The following is a 22982-nucleotide window of genomic DNA, read 5'->3' as shown; positions in this document are numbered from 1 at the left end:
TTGAAAGTGAGTGGAATTTCTCCAAACACCTATGCACTTTTCTAGTCGTACTCTGAGGTTTTGGGATATAAGTGGATTTTTTTGCAGTAGAGCTCAGCTTTGGCAGAACAAAACCTCACTCATTTGTAGATCTGCTTTACAGGAGAGTTACCACAAGTCATTAAAGCATTATAAGTAACATGATGTTTGAGACTGCAGCAGTTTTTCAGCGTGTCCCTTTATTGAATGCCCCTAAAAGGCAAAAGAAAAGGGAAGTAATTTCCCTGGGCTGGGTATTTTATGAGCAATCCTTATCAGCGCCTGACCTACCCTGTTCAGGAAAGCGTTGTGTAGAAAATACAATGTATGTGCATACAACACCCTGAGACGCGGGCTGAGAAAGACTGGTGTGTCCGTTCCAAAAGGGCACGGGCCCTCATCCCAGCGCGCTTAGGTTAGAGCAGCAAAAGCACAGCCTGGGACAGGGTCTGCCCGGAGGAGCCGCTGCACCTCCGACCCCGGGAGGGGGGGCTGAATCCGGGAGACACCGCCGCCGTCCGTCCCGGGGCTCTCTTCGCTTCCCTCTGGTTTGTTTGTCTTGCAAACGGCCGTGGGAGGGGGAGGAGGAGGAGGAGAAGGAGGGCTGCGGGAAGGGGGAAAGGGGAGCCCCGGACCAGTGCGGTCTGGCTGCCGGCGGCTGCCGGCCCCCAGCGGGCAGGAAGGGTTGCCCAGCCCCTCGCCAGCGGCGGCACAGCGTGGCCAGGGCCCCCCCGGAGGGCTGGTGGGCGCCGTCCTGCCGTCCCCGCCCCCGGGCCGGGCCCGCGGCGTCTCCGGGCGGCGGCAGGGCGAGCCAGGCGGGCAGCGCCCTCCTCCTCCTCCCCGCGGCGGCGGGAGGAAGGGGCCGGGCGACGCATCCACCTGGCGGCGGCGGCACCTGCCCCCTCCCCGCCGCTCCCCCCGCCCGGTAACTCCTCCCCGGCCGCTCCTGGCTCGGTGCGCTGCGTCCCGTCCCGGCTCGTCTCCGGTGGGGGCCGCCCCAGGTAAGCGCGGTGCTCCCCGCCGCCCGGCCCGGCCCGGCCGCGGCCTCTGCGCCCCGCGACGGAGCCGCCGACCCTGGGGGCCCCATCGCGGCCGTTCCGAGTTGCGCCTTGCGGGGTTTGGCTTTTAATTAAGGAACTTCGGCTTTGTTTTTTTTGGGGGGGGGTGGGGTGCGATGGGAGCCCGGAGGCATCTGAAAATCCCCGTCCCGCGGGGGTGGGGGGGCCGGGGCCCCGCGGGCGCTCCCCGGGGCTGGGGGCAGTGGCGGTGGCTGATAAAATCGAGGGAGCGCGTAAACTCGCCCCTTCCAGCGCTGTTTCCCTCTGCTTTAGCCCGTTTCTCCCTTCCCGCAGCCGGTTTCTCTGCTGGTAGGTGCAGCACGGAGAAGTTGAGCTTCCCCGCGGAGCGGTGCGTAAGGCAAGGCGGGAGATAAACTACCCCAGGAGAGGTGAATGGGGTTGAGAAGGGAGTAGGGCGATCCGAGGAGGTGCAGGAGAAGAGGCACGGGGTGCTCTGCGCACGCCCGCGCTGACCCATCCGCGGACTTCTCGAGGTGGAGGTTTGTCCCATTCTTGCCGATGAGATGAAGGGAGGCAGACGCTGAGGGATCCGGCGGCTTTCTCGAGGTCACGGAGCGAGTAGTCGCTCAGACGGAGAATAAACCAGAACAGCATGTAGTTCTGGGGCCACTTCGTTGTGTCATAATGTCACCGCTGCTTTGGTTTAATGAAAAAGCGCGAATTTCTGGTTACAGTTGTCAACTTAAGTAGTTTTGGAAGAGTAACTTCGTTGATCGAGTGCTTTCCCACAGGAGCCGTATCACTGAAACTTCTGGGCCACCGCTTTCAACGCTCTAATCAACCCCACTCTGTATTGCAGGTGGCTTTACTGGTGCTCATAGCTCACCTGGACCTTGAATTTCACCTCAGATTTCTGAGTGGGTAGGTGGGTGTCAGTGAAATTAAAAGACCATTCCCACATTGTGCCTTTGTCCTAAGTATCCCTGTTTGCCCCGAGTAAAGTGACACTAATGCCTTTAGTGCTTAAGAAAGAGCCAAAAGAAGCAGCTTCACCTCTGAAGGATGATTTTGCATCGACTAAGGCAGTGTTCGATGGGGGAAGAGATGGACGTTGTGTGTGGCATAGATTAATGAAACTGGGAAATGATTGCAGTTGTGGCTATTACCCACGGGTATCAACGTAAATGTAAAGCCAAAAGACAGGTGGACTATGATAAAATTTGATGTCAAAGTAGGACTTGACATGCTTTTTTTCCTTTTTCCTTTCATTCTTAAACTGTTAAAAATTATAATGGTACATAGGAAAGCCAGCCTAGAGCAGATCTGTCAAGGTAGTCTGACCTGGAAATGGAAATAAGTTGAAACTATGTTCCTGGATGTTGATGGATAAACAAAGTGAAACAGTATTCTAGGTTTCTGGTCAAAATATTTCTCTTAGAGTTGCTGCTCCTGGAGATACGGGCTCCTCCTCCTGTGTTAGTCAAGGGTCGATCCACACAGAGTAGTTCCAGTAGCATGACGGTAGCTCAGCTGTGTCCTCGCTACTACATCAGTACTTCTGCCATGTCTTTGATGGGTGGATCCCTAAACCTGTCTCTGACAATACGAGCCTCCCCTTGGAGTGAATTCAAACCTCCTGCCAGCAGGCTTGCTTTTCTTTTTTATCTTTCATAGACCCTTTGGAAGTGGTTTGCAGCTCCTCAGATCTGTAGTTCACGGGCTGAAAACAGCTGGCCTGGACAAATACCTAAATAGGTCTGATTTGTTAAAACTGCTAGTTTTTATTTTTCTGCGGAGTGGGTACCTACTAGTACCAGATTCATACAATATTCATTTGCAACTCAAATATGGTAAACAGGTATTCTTGAGAGACTTTCAGTGCCATAGACAGAGGCTTGAATTTTATTGCCAGAAGATGAGGTTTTTTGCTTCTGCTGTGAAAGGAGGAGGGCAGAGGCAGAACCGGCGATGTAGTGTAGGGGAAGAAAGAATCCGAATTCCAGGCTGGCTGTTGCTGCATCCTCTGGCAACATGGAGATCTGTGCATGAGGTGGCAGGTGCTGTGGGCAATGGCTGCCTCTGCAGCTGTTGCCTGACCAATATGTCCATCTCCTACTGTGCCAGCGAATCTGGTTCTTTTGGGCTCTTTGTCCTTTCTATTTCAGAAATGACTTTTTTTGTAGGGTCTTTTGCCATTCATGATCCACTCAGCTAGGCAACAGCTTTCAACCTCCTTTCCCACCCCACCGTTCCTAACAAAGACGCGTGATGTACTTGAGACGCGTGATGTACTTGAGATAGGTTGAGTTTCATGGTAACATCTGTTTTCTGAGAAGACAAATGATTATTCATAGTATGAATATAGCATCCTATAATTGTTTAAAATGAGACTGCTACGCTCAGAGATTTTCAAGGCCTGTTTTTGCATGTGGAGGTAGTATTAATCTTGGTTTGCTGACCTTGGGAATACTGTTGTGGACTTGATAAGTACTACCAACAGCTCAAATAAAGAGGAACTGGTTGTTGACACCTGTTGATCAGGTTGATTTTAGGAGCTAATCTAGAATAGCTTCAAAGCTATTTCTTAGGAAATCTAAGAATGCTGAGGCTCTATTTGTGGTAACCTTTTGTATAAATATTTACATAGTCTTGTATGGTTCTCTGCAAGATGTGTCATGTTACTGCATAGGCATGCTGACTAGACCTTACCTCTGTTGAGAAGGTTAGCTGAAAGGCCAGGACATTGGAAAAACCTGATTTTGATGACTTTGAGGCATTCAGTTGCTTGTTGATTTGTCTTTGACCCCTTCCAGAGGATAAATTTTACCCTGTGGAGTAAATGACATTAACTTTTTTTAATCATTACAATAAAACTATTCAGTACTACTTCCTGAAGAAGTATCAAGAAAATATTGGGGGTAAAATTAGAAGAAAATTCTTATTAAGTTACTTCCTTTTTCATACATAACTGGATTTTTTTTTTAACCTTTCTATACTTCATTTGCAAGTCATGATAATTTTTAGTGCTGCTCGTTGAACCGGAATCTTGACCATGTTTCTTTTCTCTTGTCCAGGTAGCAGAGGCAGGAATTTCCCAGTGTGTGAAAAGATCATGTAAATGAATCTGGAATGACCTCTTTGCTTCTTTTTTTTTCTTTTTTATTGCCACTCCTCCCTTTCCCACCCACTTTGGTTATATTGTGATTAAGGTTATGCTACTGAAACTTCTAGGAGTCATAAAATGGTGGGGAATAAAAAAAAATGAAATCATATTTCCTTTCTAGTATCATCAACAAAAGCCATAATTTGTTGGCTTGCCCTTTTTTTAAGGTTGAGCTTTGCACTGGAATTATTCCTTTGCTATCTTAATAAGTTTTGCCAGTTTGTTCATTTGCATGTGCTGTATTTCTTTATCCAGATAAAGGGAACTGCTTTTGTATGTGACACTGTGTTAGTCAGCGTTCAGGTAGTGTTTGGATCCTTTTACGCTTCTGCCTTTTAGAAGATGAACTTGACTTCACGCATTTGACTGTTAACCGTTCTGTCTTCTTCCTCCTTGTTTGCGTGTGGTTGCTTTTACTTAGGTCTGACTGTGAAGAACTAGTTTGGTTTTTTGTGCTTGTTGTTTTTTCACTTGTTGATACCTATCATAGAGCTTAGCAAACAGCTAATGATGTTTCTATTTCGGGAAATAGCACAAAATATGTATTGAACTAATATGCAAATGCAGGAAATACACTGTTACCAATGTAACTGGCTACACTGACTAAGTTGAATTCACAGTGTTATATTAGGGTATCTGAAGGTAATTATTCCATGCTATTGACTTAGGTGTCTGGGCAAGGAAACAACATACAGTGATCTGTATATAAAAGCTTGTGGAAACTAATATAGCCTGCAGTACTTGTGGAAATCTACGCCTCCAAAGTATGGTACTGCTCTTAATTAACAATTACGACATGGTGTGTACTGAGGAAGTACCATTATTATTTCTTGCATGGAGAACTAGGGTAAAAGTCAGCAAGTTGGTTTCATTACCAAAATTGTGATTAAATCTTTAGGGGTTTTTTGCCTTTCGTTCTTTCAGTTGTCTTTTTGGGATGTTGGCTTCTGGCTAGCGAAAGACATGTGCAGTATAAAGGAGTTACGACCTGATGCGCTGTAAGGAGGCAAAAGTAGAGGCTCACCTTCGCCCTGCAGTAGCAAGGTGAGGGACTTAGGAGGGTGTGGTGGTGAGGACCACTTACAGCTGAGCAGCATGACTCTGTGCTTGCTGCTTTTCCTGTCCAGGGGACAGAGTGGCTATCACTGTGGTAGGGAGGAGGACAAGCCTCTGGAGGACTAGTAGTCTAGGAAGTCTATACTCAGTTAAATAGTATGTTATGAAATGAAGTACAGACCAACTCTACTGCAACTTTTGCTTAAAGAATTGATTTGCAAAAATCCATAGAAAAACTAAAAAAACACTATTAGATTAAATTTGGTTTGAATTAATCTAATATTTTCAAATTTTTTAGTTGTTTGTTTTTGTTTTTTATTCTGACAACTTTTATTGGAAAAAAAATGTATTTTTTAAATCTTAATGACCCACGACAGAACTTTAATTATAACACTCCTACCTAAGGCATATGTGAGAAGAAGCTAAGATATTTCACATAATAGCTGCAAGCTGTGAGGCCGTACATTTCACTGTATTCATCAGTATACTATTTCAGTGATGGCTGTGCATTTTATACTCTTATTATTGACTGTCATTAGAAACAGTAGAGTTATTTCTTTACTTTTAGAGTTATGAAACAACAGCACACTCAATTTTGGACCTTTTGTGTTGCTGGAGGTACAAATGCTGGTTCTGCCCCATCCATACTGGAGTAAACTTAGGATCTGAAATTCAAGGGCTTGACTGCATATGAGTGATGGGTCCCCTTCATTATTTGGGTATACTTTGTCCAAAGCTAGAAGGTGTTAGCAAGCCGACCTGCAAGGCTCTCTGGACCCTGTCTCTTATACCTTCAAGCCTGCTGCGGGGTAAGCTCCCTGTGTTTCCTTGTCTGGGGATCTCTGTACTCTTTAATGCCACCAGCTCAGTTTAAAGGACTCTTGAGGTTTGTTTCTTCAGATGTACCCATTAAAGTGCTGTTATAGTTCCGCAGACATCAGGAGGAATGACTGGCAGTGGGAGGGAAGGGTAGTTGTGCGTTCCCACTAAACTCTTCTGCACCAGAGTGGATTTATGATGCTTTCAGGAGGGATCTAGTTAAATTTGTCTGATGTGTGAGGTAAGTTAGAGACCAAAGTATTAGACTGAGATAAGATGGACCAGTCTCTTCTAGCTCTATAGTTGTTGGGATGGAGAGTGTTTGACAAGTCAGTTTGTTTCTCCATGACCCAGCTTCCTTATCTGTGAAGTTGTTGCAGTACCCTTGATGTATTTGTAAAACATTTTGAAGTGTGTCACTGATGCATGTTTAAGAAAACTAGATTATATCATTATTGGATGCCACATATTGATTTTTGCCCTAAACATTTGCAAACTAATGGGAGCCCAGTGGTTTTGGTTTAATCTGTTTTTAATATGCTGGCAAATGTGTATGTGCAATACTGTGGGAATCTGTATGTATGTACCTATCACATCCCTGTGTTTTGTGGTATGTTAACAGAAGACTGTTATTAATCAGAAGCTGGATTTGGGAACTAAATTGGGAGCGATGGTTGAAAGCCTGTTAAGCAGCAGAGATATTTTTTCCCTCAGTTCATTAAAAAAACCACAAACCTAAAAAAACCCCCAAAAGAATAAGGAAGACTGTCATCTGTCAATTTGCAAAGCCTTTCAAACAGTAATGTAAAAAATATTTGGGTTTTTCTTTGATCTTTTCTGTTGGCTTGCCTCAGCCTCACCACCTCGTATTTTTCTGCCTGCTATCACTAAACTTCCTAATCCTATTTATTCCCCTCTCCTATTCAGAGAACAAGGAACAAAAATACCTTCCTGCAACTTGTTACTTGTCCTCTAAGGCTGGGCAGAGCTACACCTCCTGACTCTGCTGTGAAGAGCTGGCTAAGAATGGATGCGACATAAAGCAGAAGTCCTGAAGCCTTAGTCACCAATCTGATGGACTTAGTGTAAGTAGGAGTAAGACTTGTTTTTCACTTGTCTACCATGCAAATAAGTGTTCAACAGTGCATTATTACTTACTTTTTTTGCTAGTGCTAATAAGCAAATACCAGAACCAGCTTTCCTAAACTGTCACAAAATATTGGCATGCTTGAGGTGCCAAGCTGCTGTTGAAATCTGCTTCAAAGACATTTACAGTTCAGTTTTGGGTGAGATGACACCTTGGTATAGGTTCTAAAACATAACCTTATACATCGGGCTGAATTATGCTGTGTCTTAATGCAACTGCTCTTTGTAGTCCTGGCTTTCAACAGGGGTCATGGCAGTGTGCCTGTGTGCAGGGTCCTGCCCTGCAAGCTGGAGAAAGGTATTTCTCAGTGCGTGACTGAGGCACTTCCTAGGCTTTTTTTTCATGTAGAGTAACATTATGAGAGGACTCAATAGGTTAAATTATTTATTAAAATGATTGCTTATGGGGGTGTATAACTGCCTATGTTAGAACTGTAGTAACACACATTTTGTGTTTCTTGTGTCTTTGTTAATCTGTGGTTTTACTTAATGTTAATGTTTAACTTTAAAATAAACTGCTATATGCTTCAAACATTGGATGTAGCTCCTCTTTTACTCTTTAAAAAACTTTCATGTTATTGTGGCATATCATTTCCCTGCTGTGCTTCTCTCCCTGTTTTTGTTGGGGTGGCTGCAACACATAACCAAGAAAACAGCTGTTTGCAACACACAAGAGTGGAGAAGATGTGGCTTGTGGGGCTGCTGGCTGTGGTGTTATCAAATGAGTTAGTTGAATTTGTATTTCCTGATGCTTTGTTCATGTTCTCGTTTCTGTGTCATAAACTAAAGAGCGATACATGAGTAAGTGTTGAGAGAGGCAGGAGGACCTGAACTTGGTACTGACACCATGTGGGTTGTTGCCAGGATATTCTTTAACTCTCATTCTGTTAGCGAGAGTGAGCACTAACTTAATCTTCTTGGTTTGTGTGGCGCTCGTGTTAATGAATAGTTGCCACTGTATAATCCTCAAAGTTGTGTTGAGAGGCTATTGAGATCCGATTTCATGCTGCACCTTAATTTGTACCCTCTCTTGAAATACTTCCGTATTCCCCCCCCCCCCCCCCCGATTTGGCATTTTTCCAAAGGAAAAAGTGAAAAGAAAGGTGGACACAGGTTCTGGTTGTGATTGTTTTCTGTTTGGTGATTTGTTTCTTTGTTTGTTTTTTTAATACAGGTTCATGCTTTCCCTCCGAACACTTGAATTGTTTTGCTACTGCTGACAAAGGAAAGATGACCTCTACTGTAGTAAGTAATCAAAATATTCAGAATACTCCTCTCATTTTTTTTTTTTTAAATGACATTTTGTTTCTTTACAAGTAACAGCCTATTGAGTGATGTCCTGGTTAACAAGTCTTTTAAATTTTGGAGTATTTTTTGTGTTTTCTTTTCTGCAAAAAAGGAAAGATATACTGTGAGTCAGGTGTAAGAGTCTTGAATTAACTAGCATTTCAAGTGCTCAGATACTCCTGGGAGAGATTTATGCTTTTAAAGCTTATTTTGGGGGGATAGATTGGAATGGCTTCTAACTAGTTCTTAAAGCTCTTCTAGGATAAATGTTCCACAACCTGTTGTAGGCCAGTGCCTTTCAGAAATTGCTGAGGTATAGTCAGTGTCATAGGACAAAATGGGGCAGTAAGCATTTATCCTACACCTGGACAACTGCACACACAAAGGCTGTTACTTGTCAGTGTTTCTTTCCATGGTGGTACTGCCTAAAACTGTCCTCGCTGCTTATTTCTACCCTGTCAGATGTTCCAGTGCAATGGTTTGTGTGGCCAGCTGGAGGGCTGGGCTCAAGAATCCTTCTTAGGTTGAGTTACTTTGGATCAGGAAACTGATCTCTTCATATGCCTTCCAGGCTCACTCTGTTATTTTTATTATTCAAAGTGTGAGCTGTTAGGCATGTACTGTAAATCTCTTTCTCTGTGTAAATTGGAGTCACTAGTATGTTTATACATGCATGGTGTATTTCTGCATTGTCAGAATTACTTAATAGGGTTCTGAATGTAAATGGTATCTGAAACTTACTTTGTCCTAATTGCAGTCTTGCCTCTTGTTTTTTACTTTCTCCTGTTTCCTTTCCCTCAACATTATTGTTTAGGGTCCGCCGCCATACTATGAAAATCATGGCTTTCAGCCAGAAAACATCTATTCTGCTAGGCAGCCAGGTGCTAACCCATATCCACAGTACTTCTCAACAAATGCTCCATCAGTGCCAAGCTATGTCCCAAGAGTTGCTACCTATCAGTCGAGTAGGCCAGTAGCACATTCATCTGAGAGAACATGTGCATCAAGTAAGTTTTGTCGGGATTTCTTCCACTTTTAGACCTAAGGTCTTCCAAAGTGTAAGATAACAGATAAAAAGGATCTTCCCTTCCATCTTCTGTATTGAAGGAGCCACCTCCCCATGGGTGAAGAAGTAATAGCTGGCTGGGATGCCGCTGTAACTGGACAGGAACCTGGGTGATTTGGAGGAAGGGTGGTGGAATGGAGAAAGGTCTATCTGGCAAAAGATGCCTGCTTTTAATGTCAAGGAAATAAATAGTGCCTGTGGCTGGAAACTTCCTTATTTGTGAAGCTAATTTCTCTTTTTCTCCTTGCTTTCATTTCAGGTGTAAAGAAAATCATAGTCATTATATTGTCCATTTTACTAGTAATTTGTTGTGCAATTGCTGCTTTCTTCATCTGGTATTTTGGTAAGATTTTTCGTTTGTTTCTGAAAGAAAAGATGTATTAAACTTTTAAAGTTAGAAATATACATTCTTCTCTTCCATTTTATGCTGAATTAAGGACAGGAAAGTCTTTGTTACCTATCTCCTGAGAGATGAACTAATACTGCTTCCTAATGGCTCATTTTGTTTGTGGATTTGTGGTTTTTCCTTTCTTTTTCATGAGCAATGCTGCTGTCACTTTCCCTTCATCAAGTAAATATGTTTTTGATATTAAGTGATGTCATCAGCTTTTTGACTCCTCTGGAGTGGCTTATTCAGGTGTCTCCTCTGGAAAGCTCCAATCTATCTGGCAAAAGCTGGTGCAGTACAGCTGTACAGCACCGTAGCTATTAGTAACGAGTAGTTTGACCTCTTGCAAGGGTTTTTGCACTGGCACATGACTGTGAGTGGCCAACACATGCTGTGGTGCATTTCATTAGGGAAGTCACTGCTGTGCATCCTTTCTGGAATGGAACTCTGTTCCAAATTGAACTTCACTTAATTTCAAGTGAAGGAAGGAGATTGAAGTAAATTTGTATACCTTAATTGCAAGAGTGTAAACAGTCAAGGTATATTTTATTTTGGTAAAATGGAATCTCTCTTGGAGCAGAAGTACTTCATGTCCATTTATTTGTTTCTGTGAGGCTTTTGCTTTGAAATTGTATTAATGTTGTGTGAGCCTAGCCTGTCTCACCACTGTAAGCCATACCACAAATAATACATTTGTCTTGGAAGTCATCCCCAACTGGGGTGATTGAACTCTGAAGCTGGACTAGAGCAATTCTGTTTGGTTTAGGTGAAGTTTGTCTTGTGCTATCTTAATTTCACTTTCAATGAAAGCCATTTTTCAGAGGAAACTAAAAAACAATTTGCTATGTTTTTAGGAGCCTCTCCTTTCTGTTCTGTGCAGGAAAAGAAAGGACAGGACGAGAGAAGGAAGTTCATTTAAAACTATTAGGATGACACTATGTGTTCTTAGGGTTTTTTTTTTACTCACTTTGATTTATACAGGGTGAATGTAATCTTGTTTTAAATGGCAGCGAAAGCAAAAGGATGTAATTGGAGTAAGTGCTTTCTTCCTCCTTTTCTGTTTATAAGTGTTATGCTTTGTCAGTGTAAAGCTAACTCCTTTTAGACAACTTAATGGTGCCTGCTTATTCAGGGGAGGCAGTGGACAAAATCCAATCAGTTGCATCAGTGACTTAATCTGACAAGCCATGTAAAGCTCAGAGCAATACATCTGTTGTGTCAGGCTAGGTCTCCTCCCATCTCTGAGTTTAAGAGCTCTGTCTGATGTTTTACGCTATCAAAGTTGGAATACTCCTTAAGATGAGAATTGGCAGTAGTTGCCTGAGGCTAAGATGTGTTACTCTCTCTCCACAGTGGAGAATCGTTGTCTGGGCTCCTTAATAGAGTGTGGATCTTCAGGAGTGTGCATACCGCCCTCACAGTGGTGTGATGGAGTGAGCCACTGCCCCAGCGGGGAGGATGAAACCCGGTGTGGTGAGTGCCAGTAGTCAAGGGCAGGGATCGTCAGCCAACTGCAAGAGTTTTTGAGTGAATTGCCTTGTCCAAAGCTTGCCCGAGTTACAATAGGACCGTTTTAGCCTAAGTCATATCTTTAAAATGGTTTAGGATGTTTGAGTGCTTTGAAGCCTCTATCTAGATATTCAGTTTGTTTCCAGTCTGATTGAAAAGCTGAAACAAAATGACTGACTCATGGGTTTGAGCTGGCTAAACTTTGAATCAGGTTTTGAAATACTGCCTTTTATTTGAGTGGAGTTTGTGCAAAACTGAACGCAACGTCTCTGGAATGAACAGTCACCGTTGACTTCTTAGCTGAACTTCAGGTGATAACAAAAATCTGGTGGTCTTCAGTCAGGCTTGTCTTTTTCCACATATTTTGCATTCCTCATTCTCCCACCAGTGCTTCAGCTACTTCATAACTCCTTTGTGTAAGAAGGCCTGGTCTGATCAGTGTTACCAACTGAAAAGGTGCCAAGGGAAGCTTTAGTGCAGAGCTGAAGGTGGAAGGTGGAAACATCATCAATTTGTCCATGCCAAAGGTGTGGCATCTTGTTTCTAACACCGGTGTTGTGCCAGTGCCACTCTGGAAATCTCCAGCTGTGCTATTATGCTTTCTCTGGGAACTTTTATTCTGCACATGCCTCATGCAGGGTTAGCATTTACTGGCATATGCTCTAAAGCTGTTCCTCTCCATTTCATTCAGTAACGGGGTTTTGGAGAAGCTTGTTCAGTCTGTTCTTTTGCTTGAACAATTTTATATTAAATTCTTGTGCAAATAAATACATGATGGGGCATGGAATGTCAGAGCTAATTGCTCCTGGTTACATTCTTGCTCTACAAGTGCTTCTCTGAAGAAATTTAGTGTATTAAGATATAATATAAAATATATTACAATATATTATTTTATTTATACACAATATATGATATATTAAGAAATACATGGTTGCATAGATAAAAGGAAAAGATTGCCTATTGCAGTCTTTCTCAGTGGTAGAACATGAAAGAGAATTTTAAGCATAAAAGCTGAAATGAGAAGATGAACACTATCTTGTATACTTGCATTTTTAAACTGGTAATTCTTTTAAATTGCCTTACAAAAGAATTAAGTCATTGTGATATTTCTGTCTACTTGATATTTACTCAGAATTTGAGTAGAAGGCAGCATTATATTAACACCAGTTCATACATACAAGCAAATATTATGGGTAACAATACTTTCAAGTAGAGAAAGAGCAGTAATATAGCATGTGTTGTTCTTGTTTTGTTTTATTTTTTTCTTCTTCCTTTCCCGGCAGTTAGACTTTTTGGACCAGACTTCATCCTGGAAGTTTATTCACCTGTCAGCAAATCCTGGTATCCTGTTTGTCAAGATGACTGGAATGACGATTATGGGAAGATTGCATGTAAAGACATGGGCTACAGTGTGTAAGTCTAACCTTTGTCGGCCTTTGCATGTACGTAGAAAGGTTAAAATTTCCCTCTTGCCATTTTTAAGAACGTGTATCTGAAATAAAAAGTGATTGGCAATCTAGTTCTTGTGAACCCAGGTGGGTCTGATTTTAATGATAGTAGCTGTTACAGAATCAAAATGAAACGTTGCTTCAATAAGTAACAGGGTCTGGCACACATGCAGTAGTTACTCAGTGAGTATCCAATACATTCACTTACAACCATCTTCCAGAGCTCACTTCAGATCATTATAATTGCTCAGTAACATCCAATCTGACTTAACCTGTCATCACCGGTATTACATGGAAAGCCTTGATCTTCTGAGGACACAAGGAACACCAGCTCATGTGGAAGATCACCATAAACATTTGTGGCCCTGAGGGCTGCCCATGTTCTCCCCATGTAACGCCATAGCCTGAATTCTTCTGTGGTTGGAATACTTGATATTGCCTCTCTTTGACACAGTAGGCAAATACTGTCTTCTGTTGTGCATGGAGTAATGGAGTGAATTTATTGCCCAAGCAGGTAGAACTTGTGTGTGCCCATGCTGTGTCGTGGTGCTCTGAATTCAGGTCTCTGACCCCAGTAGTTCCAACTCCAGTAAGAGCCCAGCAACAACTACACAGAGCTGGTTGTCAGGTAGAAAGCCTGGCAGAACAGCAGCACTTGCTGACCCTCTTGTTTTCCCACAGAAACGTGGCTGTCACCACTTACCGGACCTGAACTTTGCTATGCTGTGTAAATGTACCAGCAAGGGCATCTCTTCATCTTGCCCTGTTTCTTGAGGCTGAAGATTCCTACCATGTGTGCATATTAGATGAAAATATTATTTTAATCTAGTAACTGTTTGAAGGGAATTGGAACTTGACAAATGCTTAAAGAATCTGAGTTTCTGGCACTGTTCTACACTACCGGTGTTCTGTGTTTATTTAAAATAAATCATATTTTTAGTGTTGTTCATGTCAGAAGCTCTAGCTTGGCACAGTTTATTGTTACTTGTTTGAAAACTGAAACTACTGGATTTCATAATGGACTTTCTGTTTTGCAGAGATACATATTACTATAGTCGAGGAGTAGCAACTGAAGTCAGCTTTAAAAGTTACATGAAGCTGAACACAAGTGCTGGGAATATAGACTTGTACAAAAAGCTGTATAGCAGGTATCTTTGTTTAATACAAACTTCTTTCCTTTTATCAGGGGTCTTCTTAGCTGTTGTAAGAGGTGTAGCTTCTGCCTGTAGCACAATGCAAATACATCTTTTGATGGGGATTGTTAGAGGGAAAGAGACTGTTTTTAATCTGATTGCAGCAACTGCTCTCCCTTCTATTTAAAAACACAGCTGTCATTTTTCCATCCTTCTTCCGCTTTTTTTTTAAAAGAGAAGATGTTCCATCCTGTTCCCTCCATGCTGTCTAGAAGGTTGCCATGTCAAAGATACTTTTCTAAGGCTCTTTGACCGTCAACAGAAGTTTCTGTATGGTGACAATAGCTGCCAGCTGTAACACATTCACAGCAGCTGGTACAGCTTTTCTTTTCAGTCACATGAAAACACAGCATGCAAAATGGATCTTTCACTGTGGAAAGTATCATTTTTATTTTCACTAAACAACTCTGAAGTGTCTAGTTTCTAAACCTGTAGACCACTGTGCCTGCAAAGTTCCCGTGGCTCCTTTGTTTAGGTCGTTCTACAACTACTTCATGAATCAGCTGGACTTTTTCTCATGCTGTTCTTCATCTTGCTCCTCACTAGGCTTACAAACCTTTTGTACTGGCAACTGCAGTCTTCCACATGACCGTTTTGGTGAATGCAAGAAATGGTGGAGGCCAGATGGTTGCTGGTAGGGTAGCTGGAGAGAGTGAAGAAAGGAGGGAACCCTCATCAGGAAGATGAGGGTGAAGGCAGGGCACATAGCTGGAAAGGGTAGGAAGTAGCTGGAGGGTGAACTTTACCCACCATTTGCTTCACTGTGTGCCTAAAATCCTGTTTGGTATTTTTATTTCTATTGCAGTGATTCCTGTGCATCAGGAAATGTAGTTTCTCTGCGCTGCATAGGTAAGTGACCGTGTTTCTTAAACTTCTTGTTCATGCTTTGAAATGCTCTGGCTGGGAAATCATTTTGAATCTGCATAAATAATTGCCGTCTTTTAATGGGCAGATGATTTAACTCTGGTTCACAAGTCTCAGACAGTACAGTTTAAGGAGCAGGGTGGGAGAAGAGACAAGGAGGATGTTGGATCCCTGGTTGCTTTTGTCTTTGCTGCCACTGGTTCCTTTAAATAACTTGCCTGCAGTGAAGCTCTGTAGCCCTCGCCGGGCAGCCAAGGTGGGACGTCTGCAGCCTTTGAGTGGGCAGTTGTGATGGCTGTTCATGAGGTGACTCCTGGCTGCTGTTTGTTTTGTTGCTCAACACAAAGGCATGTGTCTGCATGGCTCGCCAGAGATGCTTGAATACCACACTCAAAGGTGTAATGACCCACTGGTTTATGGTTTGTGGTGAACTGAGGGCAGCAGCTACCAAATACTCATCTTGACATTTGCAATGTGAAGGGGGTCTAGGCTACGGGAGACTTGGGATCTTGGTGTCCAGGGCAGGGACCCGAGCTGCAGCAGCGTATCAAACGCCAGCAGCACAGAGGTTGGACATGGTCTGTGCTCCCCTCTCCTAGTGAGGCCTGAGCTGTAGAAGCCATCTATCAGACCAGCTCGCTCGTTAACTCATGCCTCTGTGTGTGTAACTGATTCCTTAGAGTGCGGCCTGTCCACTAAAAGCATGAATATTATGAACCGAATCGTGGGTGGCAGCGGGGCAACGCCAGGGCAGTGGCCATGGCAGGTCAGCCTCCACGTGCACGGCATCCACGTCTGCGGGGGCTCCATCATCACCCACCAATGGATAGTGACGGCGGCACACTGCGTGGAAGGGTGAGTCTCACCCACGTGGGTGCTGGAGCAACCGGCTCACTCATTCATCCCTCTAATGGCGATGTTTCTTGCTTCAGGCTGAAATGCACAAATTTACTTAAGTCTCCCAACTATCTGCTTTAAAATTGAATTAAATACCATTCCTCCCCTTCATCCTGCCTTGAATACAGGTGCTAGGTACAATATTTCGTCTATGTAGCAGTATGGTTTTCAAGTATTAAGGGAAAAATTTTTCTGGAGGAGGCTGACTGCAGATCATCTGTCTGCTTTCTAGAGGAAGAAAATCTTGCTTTACTTGTTAAAGGTGGAAATTAAATTGAGCGGTGGTGTTGGGCACAGATACCCACCCAATTTAAGAGGTAACCTCAAGGCACCAAACTTAATGCCAGACAGTACAGTGTTTTCATGAAGATCTTGAATTACACTGTAAGGAAAAACAAAGAAAAGAAAAAAAAAAAAGAAAAAAATTCCAAACCCTCAAATATTGCACAATTGTAGATTTGATCAATTTGAAGATGCCTGCACCATTTATTTCTCTGTATCTTTGTGCCACATGGTAATAAAGCCCAAGTCAATATTAAATGTAGATTTATACCTATCCAAGGAGCACTTTACATAGGCATCAACAAGAAAAATAGCTGGTGCTTTGTACATTTTTAACCTACAAAGGAGTGTTGAGGGTGTTGTGGTACCTTGTGCTCAGTGGCAGAATATGTTTAAAAGGTGGCTGCTTCTGTTGGAGGGAAAACCCACTAAGCAAAAGCATTTTAACAATTGGTTGGCTGGATCACAGTTTAGAGGCTAAGCCAAGGAAAAATAACTTTGTCCTTAACCTTGAGAAAGGAATGCAAGTTTTTATTTTTATGTGACAATCTTATCCTTCCTTTGTTTTCTGATTTGAGCTCTGTAGTATGCAAAAGCTATAGGAATGGCAACCAAGCTGTAGCTGGCACAAAACTGTTTTTCAGTCTTGATTTTTTTTTTTTTTTTTTTTTTTTGAGGGGGGATGACTTGCAAGCACCACTACCTTGGCAGTTCTCATGGAGGGAGTTTTAACACTTGTGGGGAGTTTTGAGCATTTGTAAACTGTGCTGGAGCACAAGAGGCTACTTAAATTACATCTAGTGAGCATGCTTAACATTATAAAAAAAGCTACCAAAAACTAAAACCAACCAAACAAAACCCTGGCATTTTCAAGACAGTGAAATTCCTTCATTAAATCATGTTTTTAGTAATTCTGGCTTCTGCTGAACTTGTGTGCTTTTACACGTGAATGATACTGCTGACATATGAGACCTCAGAAATAACTGCTCAGCCATGGAAATCAATAGACTTCAGTGTTGCAGTCTCAGACTATAATTTGTTGTGCTGAGTGACTAAGGGGATAGACAGTGATACTTAACCCATTTCAAAGATTTTTTGGATATATTTATGAAATTAGAGTCAAGCTTTCCCGAAGTTAGATGTCTTGCAATTTGTTTACCTTGTTCTTCAGAAATGGTAGTCAAATGCACGTGCATTCTTGGTCACACATCTCTGAAGACAATTTTTTGAAGATCATAATCTGATTTGTTACCAGAGAAGCAAACTTTCTAACCTTTCTTTTTTCTGTAGACGATTTTCTGACCCATACAGCTGGAGGGTTTATGCTGGGATTCTGAATCAGAATGAGATGCTCTTAAGAAATGGATACAGAGTGCAACAGATAATTTCCCATCCAGATTATGATACAGATTCTAAAGACAATGATGTTGCCCTTATGAAGTTAGAGACACCACTGAGTTTTACTGGTATGTATTCTGCTCTTCTTAAGACAAAAATCCAAAGGCAATGAGCACATATTTTAAAGCCTCTGAAATTCAAGAAATCCTTGTAAATTCTTATGGGAAAAACACAAAGTGTGGGTAGAGGCACCTTAGAGACAGACAGACAGGGTAGAGCTAGAGACAGAGGGCACACCCTCTGATTTTCTAAGTAGGATCTATTTAAATCTAGTACACAGTAAGGGAGTTTGGGTTTATCTCAATAATGTACTTTTACGCCAGAATGCTGTACGATGCTTAAGTATTGCCACTTCTACATGTGTAGGCTCAGGATATAGTAGTGGAGCAGCTGACTAAAATCCTAAACCAAGTTATGTCAAATAACAACTGGGGAAAAAAAAAACCAACCAACCAACCCCAAAACCCAACATGACAAGTTCTTAAAAGTAGATGTAGGTTGTAAGCAAGCAGTAAAAAATAGAGGACAAACCATTATTTAAGCTTTAAATGCTTTTTGTGTATAGGTCCGTTGTATTTCAGTGCATCAGTTAAAGCTACTAGAAGTAAACTGGAGGGGCTCTTCTGCTGCTGAGAGCAGGGAGGTTGTCTGTTTACCAGGTGTTTGTGTTTCACACTTCTTGTATATAGGCATTGAATCCTGCTTGCATTGTGATTATTTTCAGCAGGGTTTTGCAAAGAGAATGCGGGGAGGTAGTTGTCTTAAGTTTTTCTTCTCCTTTGTCCTCTACTGATCAGAAGAGCTGGTGTTAATTGTTCTAGTTAGCCTGAGCTAGAACCACTAAGTGTGCTTGTTCCTCGCTTTGAGGTGAAGATTAGGTAGCCCTCCGGGAAGGGAGAGCTGGTAAGCTTTGTGCTGCCGCCTGCATTGCACAGTATTGCCTATCTGTAAGGAAGGTAAAGTAAAGAGAAAATGCATGGTATGTATGTACTTCAGTGGTGGTGATACAGAGAAATGATTACTTGTTTTAAGACTTATTTACTTATAGAAAACTGCTTAGCAACTTATTTACTTACTTCTAGCAAGTTACAGTATTACTTATAGTATTTTTTAATATTGCTAAGAATCCTGCTTGCCCAGACTGTTCTGTGGAATTTTACCAAGGACTACTGTGTCCATCAAAACAAAGCAGTTTACTGTGAAAATCTACCAAGAACTGCAGTGTTCAGCAAAATATCATATTTTTGTCCTTGAGGAACAGGTGTGCTCTAACTAGTTGAGCCTTGGTAATGAGTAAAGATAGCCATATACGGATTGTAGAAGTTTCATTGGTTCTCTTAAATAAGATAGGATGAGTAAACCGGCTGAAAAACATTTTTGTTGTTCAAGAAATTGGCTAAGAGAATCTGCGCATGCTCCGGGGGAAAAAACAAGGTGAGAAAGACTGTGAGCCTTCCTCCCAAAGATTCCCGAGGACCACCAGGAGGGAATGCGCAGGTGCAAAGATAACATAAGCTGTTGACAACAGCCTTTCAAACTAACCCAGCCTTACCCATGCATATGTATGTTTGTGTTATGTAATCCAATGAATATGTATATCCACACTCTGTAAGTTTTTGGTAAAATGTGCTGGGGGTGTGCAAGCTTTGTGGAGAAATCCCCTTGCACCCTGGCGCCGGAGTAAACCTACCTGCTTTATAACTCTATTCGAGTTGTAGAGTCTGTTTTCAGCAAATCAGTGGTCATGCTGAGATGCTTCATATGCATTTATTTTGAATTATGCCTGGATATCTGGCATTACAGATGTTACTGTGTTTGTTTTGTAGATACTGTACGGCCTGTTTGTCTGCCTAATCCAGGAATGATGTTCCAGCCTAATCAGCAGTGCTGGATATCTGGGTGGGGAGCAGAGTACCAAGGAGGTAAAGAGTGGCTCTGGAATATTTTGGTCTTCTACATAAACCAGTCCTCTTTAACCTATGAATAACTGCTGCATGGGCTAATTGGGCAGTTTGAGCCAGATCTGTTGATACACTATTTTTTCACCCATTTTACAGCCCCTAATATTTACACTAGGCATTCCATCTCAAAGCAAGTTGTGATGTGTTGCATTCAGCAGGTTGCAAAGGAGCCTCAAATCAGTACCAGGGGCCAGAAACATTCATGCAGGAAACAAGTCCCTGCTCCTGCTAGGAGGGCCACCTCTCCTGTAATGAGGGTAGCTGTATGCCAAGCCAGTCCTCTATGGAGGAGCCTGTCCTTTCCACCACCTCAAGCTAAAATAGCATGATGCAAGTGAATTTGTAGAAGTGAAAAGGAAAGGGAGGAAAGGTGTCTTTCAGTATGAGAAGGTACTGGGCAGGGAGGGGAGTGTTGGGGAAGCTGGACCCTGAATATGGAAATATGCTGGATCATGAAACCATGGGGAATCCTCTTTGCCTCTTGCAGACTTCATGTGCTTTTAGTAGCCCTGTAAATAACACAGTTGATTTGGGGCTGGAGTAGACAGGTAGTTGTCATGTCCTCTTGCTTTACAGTACACTGACAGCAAAGCAGGGTAACTCGCTGACCTCTTGGAAGGGAGTTTTAATGTCATGGTTGCCTCTGTGCGATGGACCATACATTTTAAGTGTCCATCCCAATGTTTCTAGTAAGTTTATTTCATCTTGAACAGTGCTAGCTGCTGGGATTTGTAATAGCAACGTACTATGAAGCTTGTTCTAATTTTGTCTTTGTATGTGTGTTTTTGTGCATGTTTCAATTTCAGGTAAAACATCAAATAACTTGAATTATGTTACGGTGCCCTTAATAGAACGTTCTAGGTGTAATTCTGTCTATATCTATAATGGCATGATTTTGCCTACAATGATCTGTGCTGGATATCTAGGTGGAGGAATTGATTCCTGTCAGGTAATTCCTAATTCCTAATAATAATCTGATTATTTTTGTGGTCTTACTAGTAGGATTTTTTTAATCATCTATTAATTACAAACAGATCATATGCGCAAAAAAAAAAAAAAAGTAGTAACATTTTGCTTGGGCTTCTAGTTGCTTCTGTGGTGCATCCCTTCAAAGGGGAGAGCTTTTGTTTCATCTTCTGAATGGCTGCCAGTGCTGAGTTCTTCTAAACACCCAAAGAGTGTGAGGCAGTCCTTTTTAATGCTTCAAGGATGTTTTGTTATCTGGTACTTGAAAGTGAAGGAATGATCTTCATAATCATGGTGATACCCCGGCATTATGCTTGTGAACAAGAAAGTCAGTAATGGTTATCTCAGTGCTCAATGATGAACAATTTTCATCCTTATTGCAAGCAGTCATCACTTAATACTGTAATTGCCATTGCATTTTGTTTTAATGACTGCCTTGAAATGGTGGTTAGCTTTTTTTGAAACTTAACCTGTATTCCTGAAGTGAAATGGATTGTGTCTTTCCTGGTGGCCAGGTCACTAATAACTTGCTTGTATTTTGTGCAGGGTGACAGTGGGGGTCCTCTAGTAACGAACAAAAACTCGGTGTGGTGGCTGGTTGGAGATACAAGCTGGGGAACTGGCTGTGCTAGCCCCAATAGACCTGGAGTGTATGGGAATATGACTGTGTTTACAGATTGGATTTATAAAAATATGCAGGTAAAATATTTGCGTGTGTTCAATAATTTTAAATGTCCCAAATCCTGAAACTTGGTTTTATTTATAAAAATAAATAAATTTGACTTGTCTGCTAATGAAGCTATTCTGTTGAGAAGCATCCAAGTAACTGATAAGATAGTCTGTCAGCCTGTCAGCAGAACTTGAACCTTTGTTTTCTGTTCTGTTTTTTAAACAGGCAAACAGATGACAACGCTGTCTGTCCTTGCTGATTGATGTTTCTGAGAACAAGAATAAGTGAAGCCATGGGTGCCTGGGATATTTATTCACTTTGCAAATGATTTTTTTTTTCTCTTTGAATTTTCTTTTAAAAAAATAACATGAAGGATTGCACACTCGGTTCTGTGCTGGCTACAGTGACTGATCTTAATCAGTGAAGGATTATCACAATGAGCACCTTTCTTCTTCTTGTGGTGCCTGGCAGAAAGTAGTTCTGTCAATTGCTTGCTGAAATGTCTCTCTTTAGTTGAGTAACTTTCACTTGATAATCAGGTACAGGCTTATAATGGCAGTTTTAATCACGATTTAATTTAAGATTTTCATAGCAGGATGCTGAGACGGTTTAATAGTGTTTTAAATTAAATGTTAAGTGATGTGAACGTTGAATCTCTGAGCTGCTGGTTAGCAATTTTAAAAGAAATTAATGTTTTTTGGTATATATGAAGGGAAGTTTTCATGCACTACAGTAGAGGCACGGATAAAAAATACTGTATATTCAGGTAGTTAAAAAATCCTCAGGATCTTGACACAGCAGTCATCCAAGTCAGATTGTTTGAAGTGAGATCAGTCTGACTGTCTCAAGTAATTAAAAGTGCTGTTCTGCCTTAAGCTGCTCTGAACCCATAAAGGGCAAGATGTGCCATCACTCTCCATGTAGGCTACGGAGAGAGAGGGATGCTCTGGAGCTGTAGCAGCAAGCGGTGAGTTAAGTGTCCCGATGGTGAGGTCCCTGGCTGCGCACATCGAGTTTGACTCTTGAACTCTCCCTGCTGTGAAGGGCAAAGGGCCAAGTTTTTCAGTAAGGCTGTGTTGCAAGCGATAGACCTCTGATTGCAGGCACACATACAGAGGCTGGATGTTTCATACAAAGAAACACAAACCTGCGTTTCTGCGTAACCGGCTGAACTACCTCATTTATTAAATTCGGCTTTTAATTCCTTAGAGCTCTCCTTTATGTATCTGCATGTATGTCTTTAGCAAAATGTAATTAATATCAGAGTGCCACCTCAACTAGGATTTTGAAAATAATTTATAATCATAGTACAGAGGATCAAAAAGCCATACCAAGTCACTTTTGTTAAGAAGGATAAATCTTTTGAATGAAATTACTAGTCTTGTCTTCTCTTTTGGTACTGAAGTGCAATTATCTTGCATGTAAACACTGCACCAAATAAATTTATTATTTTTTTTTGTTACAAGTAGTTTTCTTTAGTAGTGGTTTATATCTGTTTGCTTGGATTTTTTTGGAAGCAGTTGCTGGATTCAGTGTCTGAAATGCTTTGAGAATCTGATTTTTAAAAAACCCAAAAAACCCTACAACAACAAAGAAAAAAAACCCAAAACAAAGAAAAGGCAAAAGAAAAACGACCCAAGAGGGTGATCCAAGAGATTGTGTTCATTCCAGTATTTCACGTCCTGGAACAAACCCAGAGAAAGAGAGCTGCGTGTCCAGGAATGTTGGATGTCTTTAGTGGCTGGGTCTGATGAAATCACTCTGACTTGTGAAATTGAATTAAATAAAGAAGTTTAGCCTAAAGGCAGTGGGTTGAGGGAGTTGCACCCCAT

At 41.9% G+C, this 22982-nt stretch overlaps 1 protein-coding gene across 2 annotated transcripts; it reads left to right on the top strand.

Moving 5' to 3' along the window:
* The first annotated feature begins 873 nt into the window (after positions 1–873).
* Positions 874–22953, top strand: TMPRSS2 (transmembrane serine protease 2). Of its 2 annotated transcripts, XM_074858381.1 has the most exons (15): positions 874–1019; positions 7003–7160; positions 8396–8466; positions 9323–9515; positions 9834–9917; positions 11316–11435; positions 12755–12884; positions 13957–14067; positions 14918–14961; positions 15657–15831; positions 17446–17621; positions 19380–19475; positions 20321–20463; positions 21027–21179; positions 21376–22953. In XM_074858381.1, exons 3-15 carry the CDS (start codon positions 8452–8454, stop codon positions 21385–21387), a joined length of 1452 nt encoding a protein of 483 aa, XP_074714482.1. In that variant the 5' UTR covers positions 874–1019; positions 7003–7160; positions 8396–8451; the 3' UTR covers positions 21388–22953. The 2 variants fall into 2 exon arrangements, with proteins under 2 accessions (XP_074714482.1, XP_074714483.1); XM_074858382.1 differs by lacking the exon at positions 874–1019 and having other exon boundaries at positions 6603–7160.
* The last annotated feature ends 29 nt before the right edge of the window (positions 22954–22982 follow it).

Source organism: Strix uralensis, chromosome 2 (assembly GCF_047716275.1).
Source record: "Strix uralensis isolate ZFMK-TIS-50842 chromosome 2, bStrUra1, whole genome shotgun sequence".
Classification (NCBI taxonomy): Eukaryota; Metazoa; Chordata; class Aves; order Strigiformes; family Strigidae; genus Strix; species Strix uralensis.
Note: the sequence above shows the minus strand (reverse complement) of the source record. Positions and strands in the feature narration are given on the sequence as shown.